Raw genomic sequence first — 7,350 nt, forward strand, 5'->3', positions numbered from 1 at the left:
CTCATTAAAACTCGATTCAGTAAAAAGAATCAAATTTACCACCACTACTTGCTACTGAAAACAAGAAAAAAAACGGTCCTGCTATGGGCTGAACCATTTGTTAATGGTGGAGGGGGAAACACTATGCAATATATTCAGTTTTAGCATTTATATTCACTATTGACTGTAACTACGCTCAAACTGTTAATGCTATCTTATTTTAATAAACGACACTGTCATATGCAAAACTGGGGTGGCAAGGGATCACTTTAGGGTGGCACTTGCCACCCCATGCCACCCTTCTAGATCCGCCCCTGTCTGGTTAGACCACAGGATAGGCGTCTGCTTCTACATTAATAGTGGCTGGTGCACAGATGTAACAGTGATTGCTCAGCACTGCTCTTCCTCTCTGGAATACCTTTTTATTCACTGCAAACCGTTTTATTCTCCGCGGGGGTTTGCATCATTCATCTTGGCCGATGTTTACATCCAGCCAGATGCGGATGTGCAGTCAGCTCTGGCATTTTCAACTCCTCACTGCAGGCATGTCATGTGCCTGTCTGCTTCAAGTCCTCTACCATAATCCCTGTCCCCAAGAAACCAAGGATCACTGGACTAAATGACTACAGACATGTGGCTCTGACATCTGTCATTTGAGCGCCTGTTTCTCTCCTACCTCAAGACCCTCACCGCCCCCCTCCTGGACCCCCTCCAGTTTGCATACAGAGCCAACAGGTCTGTAGACGATGCTATCAACATGGCTCTGCACTTCATCCTGCAGCATCTGGACTCCCCAGGAACCTACGCCAGGATCCTGTTTGTGGACTTCAGCTCTGCCTTCAACACCATCCTTCCAGACCATCTCCAAGGCAAGCTTTTCCAGATGAATGTGCCTGATCCCATCTGCCGGTGGATCACTGACTTCCTGACGGACAGGAAGCAGCATGTGAGGCTGGGAAAGAATGTCTCGGACTCCCGGACCATCAGCACCGGCTCCCCTCAGGGCGAGTACACTAACTGCTGCACCTCCACCCACCAGTCTGTAAATCTAATCAAGTTCGCAGATGACACCACCGTTATTGTCATCTTGGACGGGGATGAGTCTGCCTACAGGAGGGAGGTTGAAAGTCTGGTGTCCTGGTGCTGAATGCCCAGAAGACAGTGGAGATTATTGTGGACTTCAGGAAGCACACAGCCCCCCCCCAATCATCCTGACTGAAGTGGGAGCCCACCATCACCTCCGTCATAAAGAAAGCCCAGCAGAGGATGTACTTCCTGAGGCAGCTGAATAATGTCCTAAAGCAAAGGACATTACTAATGAACACTGATTATACAGAACAATAAATATACTTTTTTTTAATAGTTAATATAGATTACAATCTTGAGCTTATATAGTGTTTTGCCTGCTTCAACAACAACGCAGCAGTAAGAATAAATATCACACTGCAGAATAAAAACGTATTCTGCAGTGTGATATTTATTCTTACTGCTGAGTTGTTGTTCAGCTGAGAGTTTAACAGACTGTTGTTAAAACATAAATATATCAGCAGCTTATGGGTGAAACAGAAAACGCAGTTACAATGAACATTTACATGATCTGGGAAACTGATGTCGCTGGTTTTCATAAATAGTCAGATGATCCATCGCAATGAATTATGGGACAGCATTTTCTCATCCCTTTTCATAAAAGATGGCCCCTTGTATCCTACGCTACAGGAAGCAATAAAGGAAGCATTGAAGCTCCTTTCCTCAGTGTTTGGAGAATTGGAACAGCTCTTACTGTGGCCACCACGAAGGTACTTCCACGTCACGTCTCTCAGTAGGAACCTTCCGAAGCAAATTGGAACGCGCCCCTGGTCAATACTTTCACTTTCATTAGTGTTGGTGGTGCAGTAATAAGTTCCGCTTTCAAATCAAATCAAGCTGAACGTTTCAAAACGAAAAAGAAATATATAGACGAAAAGCTGGATGAAGTCAGTGCGTTGGATATATTGATTGAGTTTAATAATAATTGATTACTGGCCGCACAAGAGGACAAATTAGTCTCATGACCGAACAGTCTGGGGTGAGTTTGTGTTCAAGTCATTTTTGCTGATAAAACGGTGCATGTGCTGCAAACAGCTTTGTTAAACTAAGAGACAGAAATAGGCTTCTCTATCTCACTGAACTCCTGATTTTAAGACGTCTTTATGACTTCAGGTTTAGTGTGAGTTCAGATAAATGCGGATTTGACACGAAAATGGCATAGAGGTGTAGTTTTATACACTCAGGCACGTCCGCGTACATATTTGACTGACATATATTTTAGCACACCCAAAATGCGTCCACTTTAGTGCTAATATTTCCATTTAATTTATCTAATATTGTTATTGGTTATTTTCAGGAACTGCTAGAACTTCTAATTTTGGAAAAATGATTAATATTTGTGATGTATTATTGTAACATGGCCTGCACCGAAAGACGGTAAAGTGGAACAACCCTGCAGCTGCAGCTGTTGATTTCAGGGCAGATGCACGTCAGTTGCTGGGCTGAACTTCTGCCCACTACTGAGATTTAATCAGGGAGGTGAATTGAGTACACTGTATCTTCGTTGTCCCTGAACTTTACCCGTATATACAGGCATTTCATATTTGTCATTATGGCATCTCTGGAGCTTGTACACTTACATGCTGCTTACAAGGATGGGCAAGTGTGCAAGCCTCCTGTAAGTCTCATTTTCATTCTTCCTTTTGGATAGTTGCTTGCTCTCTAACTGTGTTGCCATCTCTTCTATGGGCTCAAATTGTGGTCATAAATATTTTGTACTTGTAAATCAGGATTTGTATGTGTAAAAAGAATTTGTGTGTGCGTAAAAAAGATTTGTGTGTGGACTTAGCCAAAAAATACATGTGAAACTTTGAACCTATTTTTCTTCCTTTCATCTGATTGGCCAATGTCATGTCAATCAGAGAACAGATGGGTTTGGCTGTCGGAGGGGCGCTTGTTTGAACTGCTGGTCCTTGAAGGGTAATACAGTTTTAAGCTGGAGGATCTCTATATAAATATCCGAGAGATGCTAGATCCCCTAACTTTCAGTAGCTGTTGAAAGGATAAAGTTGTGGTATATCAGTGGTTAGAAACACCATTATTACTTTATGATTAGTTTAACACAACGTCAGGGCTGACCCGGGACCATTGCTGTGAGTCACAGTGCGCAGCATAAAAGTCCTTTCACATCGGACGCAGGATGTGCTGCTAATGCTAACTGCTAACTAAAAGCAAAGGATCCAGAATTTGTTACACTGGCTGCTGAGCTCTGTGGGTTTTTGCAGCAGCTCTACCTGTACTAGATGCACCTGCTCCTTGTCTTTTCTATCTCTGACTTTATGTCCTCTACAAGAGTTTGTTTTTTTTGCTGGTTCTTCAAATGTTCAATAAAATCATGTATCCCCTACCCCCCAGAGGTCCGCAGCGCTGTTGAAAAGGCTCTGGAGGTCCCTGTATTAAGCACATAAACCTGTGACAGAAAAATCACCAAACTGAGACCACCACAGAATGTTTTCCTTCCTGGTGATGAAGGAAAATGCTGAGCTGGCATTCAAAAGGGCATTTATTCCCTTCAAGGACCTGGAGCTCCATAAAGCACCCCTCCAAAAGCCAAACCCATCTGTTCTCTGATTGGATAGTTAAATTTGTGATTGACATGACATTGGCCAATCAGATGAAAGGAAGAAAAATAGGGTCAAAATTCATACTTGTAACTTGAAACTTGAGTGCAGAGTTTCACACATTTTTTGGCCACAGTCCACACACAAATCTTTTTTTACATACACACATATCCTGATTTACAAGAACAAAATATTTATGACCACAATTTGAGCCCATACTCTTCACCTTATGTTTTCTCTGGTGAATTCAGAGAGTTACAGATAGTGTGAAAAGGTGTTTCCTCCAGATTTCCCATTTTTTGTACATTTTTCACATTTAAAATGTTTCAGATTAACAAAAAAATAAAATATCAGACAAAATTAACAAAAGTAAACACAGAATGCAGTTTCTAAAGGTGTTTATTATTAAGGGGAAGAAAATGCAAATCTACATGATGCTGTGTGGAAAAAGTGATCGCCCCCTGATGGCCCTTTGTTGGGCCACCCAGCAACAACTGCAATCAAGTATCTGTGAGTCTGTCTGATTTAGGACTTTGACTAGGCCACACTGAAGTGTTCAGAGAAACTGAAAATACACCTGTGATACACCACAGTTAATTCACATTTTAACATTCATTAATGGTAATAGTAAATTTATTTATACAGCATATTTCATTATACATGAACTCAGTGTGCCTAATACAGAAAAACGGGAGGGAGTGAAAACAGCAAAATAAAACTTAAAAAAAAAAAAAAAAAAAAATTGTGTAGGCCTATGTGAACAAAAATCTTTTAAGTCTGGTTTTGAATGTCAACACAGATGGAACGGATCTTGGGTCAGCAGGCAACATTTTCCAAAGAACAGGACAATTTATTAACACACGGATGGCTGATAATTTGACAGTAAATAATGTTTAGTGTGCTTCTACACATTGCACAGGTCAGCTGCTACAGTCACTTTGCTTACAGCTTTATTGCAGCACTCTTATGTGAAAACTGAATTTCAACCAATGTAGCTGCAGAACATTTTTAATGAGCAGTCTGTTTTTCATTTGGCTTGTCAGCTGACACTAAACTTGACCAACTACATCCATCTGTGTGCACATATAGTACTATATGTGTGTACTATTTGCATGTGTGCGTGTTTTAAATTCTGTGAAAATAGTTAAAAGTCGGAGGACATAGCTTCATGGGTTGTCCAGATCACAGAACACTGACATAAGTAAAAGTTCCCTTTTGTTGTTTTAAAACTTGCTAATTATGTTATTAATAATTCTTTCTTGAAAATGTTTAGGGGTGAAGGTCACACAATGGCAACTGCAGGAACTGGTAAGTCCAGTCATTCTTTAAATCCTTGTAACAAAGCATTATTTTAAAAAATAAATCAGACTGAAGGTGGATACATAAGCTCACAGAACATCTGATGGTGTGCACATGTAAACACAGGTTTTAGAAGGTTGTTCTAAAAGATTTATTTCTAACAGCTGGTTTGGTGGATGGATGGGGTTAGGTGGATCAGTGAATGGATGATTTCTTTTCTGTACATCAAATAATTACAATTAAAAACCAAACCAAACAGCACTACTAAAAGCTGTGCAAAGCATAAAATTAGTATAACATCAACTTGCATCACTAACGCATCCACCATCTTGGTATTTCCATTTCTTTAAAGTTAACCGACATCTAGTACATTTGACTAAATATCCCTTTCGACTGAGCGGTAATCAAATAATTGGAAGGTTAAGCAGAGTCTTCTAAAATTATAGGGTTCTGTTTGTTCTCACTCTGATGGTAAGGAGGTAAAAGGCCTGCCAAAAACCAATATATTCATGAAACTTGTCATACCACGCCTCTAAGTAACCTCCTGCTTGTACTTGATTGTTGATCTAGAACTTTCTGATCAACCATAGTGGTAGCAATATGCTAGTGTCCAAAGCTGAACCTCTGAAGGAGGTTTTTCCCAGCTGATTTGGGAAAACACATGTTTTCATAGCAACAGGGGCTGTCAGGGAGTAACAGATGGATGTGACTGGGACTTTAACAATAATTTTCGTAGGGACTGCCATCAACCTCCAGGAATCACTCACGAGTGCTCGGTTACACCAGAAACGTCAGAATCTCAGGTTAAAGCTCACAAAACTATTTCAAAAACCACCAAACAGCTAAAACAGAAAATGAGAGCTGGAAAACAGATTCCGCACAAAGATGTTAACACAAAGTGCAGATTGTTTACCTGACTGCACGTACACGCCATCGGGGCTAAAAGCCGACATCTCAGATTCTGAAGCTGCAGGTTTCGTTGCGCCGACCAAAATTCACTGAACCAGCAGTAAAAGAAGATCCGAAACAAAAATCGTCTGGTAAGCAGAATCCGAGTCCAAAACATTGCAAAACCCCTCACAACAGTCCCCCAAACAACGTTCAGGCGGCCTACCTCGGGTCTAGTGACCACAGTAACACAGATCTGGCGGCAGCCACGGGTTCGGTGGCATTGTTGTTGCAGCTCAGGGGGCCTGCCACAGGTCTGGCAGCGGCGGCATTGCAGCTCCGGTGAGCCACAGTGTAGAATGGCACATGATCGCCGATGTGCTGGTCGTGCAGGACGTGGGTGTGGAGGGCGCGCTCGACGTGGAGGGCACGCTGGGCACGCTGGACGACGTGGAGGGCACGCTGGACGTGGAGGTCCCTCTGGCACACAGACCTCCAGCTTTGGCGGAGCCGGTCCCTCCCGCTCGCTGAGCTCCTCTGCCAGGAGTGAGGGCTCCTCCCGCTCGCTGAGCTCCGCCACTGGTGGAGCGGGCCCCTCCGACAGCGCTGCAGCTACAGATGGTCGAGCCAAAGGTGATGAAGGTGATACGGCAGCTGCAGGCGGTGGATGTATTCTCAGAGTAGCGGATGTGGATGGTGGAACAGATGACAACTGAAGCAGCCCCTCTGACCTTCCAGCGCAGACTGATGTGGGACAAGCAGGTGTATCGGCCTCTGGCTGAGGGTGTAAATGTGTGGCTGACTGGACTAAGGACTGAGCTACAGGTAGTGGGGCAGCAGACGGAGTTACATGCTGGGCTGAAAAAAAAAACTAACACCAGGCTGTCTAGCAATGGACTCTCTAGCTGATCAGCAGCCACAAAAACAGTTTTTAGATTTACACTTTCATAGTCCAATGACTCAGGGTTAACAGCCTCTAAAATTAAGGCTTCATCCTCAGATGGGGAGCAAGGAAAACTGTTTTCAATACTCTCTACACTAATTAATGACCCAGAATTAGTTGTCAGTTCATGTTCATCTTTTGGCCAATCAGAATTTTTAAGCTTATTCCCCATTGTGGGTCTTGTTTTACCATTCACCGACTGGGCGCGGTCCTTGGGTTCAGATAAAACTGTCTTTTTCACCACTAACAGATTCTGTTTTACTCACTGCGGCTCCTTGTGCGGCTAGCCCAGAGTCAACTAGTTCTTCAAAAGCCAGTGGAGTAAGTGGAAAGGTGGTATGACGATGGTGCGGGCGCCGTCTCCTCCGTGGAGGCAGGGCCGCGTTAAAGGAAACTGTCCCGTCCTGTTCATCTGCGTTTAGATTCTTAATGACAGGATCTAGTGAAACAACTGAGTCAGGTTTACTCACAGCTAGGGATGGGTACCGGTGTCGGTTCTGACATAAACGGTAGTAACCAGACCGAAAAGCAGCGCACATTTCGGTGCTTTATTTCGGTGCTTTTTTTTCCCCCTGAGCTGTGATACACTTTAGA

At 43.1% G+C, this 7,350-nt stretch overlaps 1 protein-coding gene across 1 annotated transcript in view; it reads left to right on the forward strand.

Annotated features, from left to right (window-relative positions):
* The first annotated feature begins 1,897 nt into the window (after positions 1–1,897).
* LOC102203463 (GTPase IMAP family member 8-like) overlaps positions 1,898–7,350 on the forward strand; it is a 13,480-nt gene continuing 8,027 nt past the window's right edge. The window contains exons 1-2 of the mRNA XM_005740901.2: positions 1,898–2,044; positions 4,900–4,934. Coding sequence (XP_005740958.1) covers positions 4,916–4,934 — 19 coding nt within the window. The 5' untranslated portion in view covers positions 1,898–2,044; positions 4,900–4,915. The remainder of the gene's footprint in view (positions 2,045–4,899; positions 4,935–7,350) is intronic.

Source organism: Pundamilia nyererei, unplaced genomic scaffold (genome assembly GCF_000239375.1).
Source record: "Pundamilia nyererei isolate P.nyererei 1_Seehausen unplaced genomic scaffold, PunNye1.0 scaffold00105, whole genome shotgun sequence".
NCBI lineage: Eukaryota > Metazoa > Chordata > Actinopteri > Cichliformes > Cichlidae > Pundamilia > Pundamilia nyererei.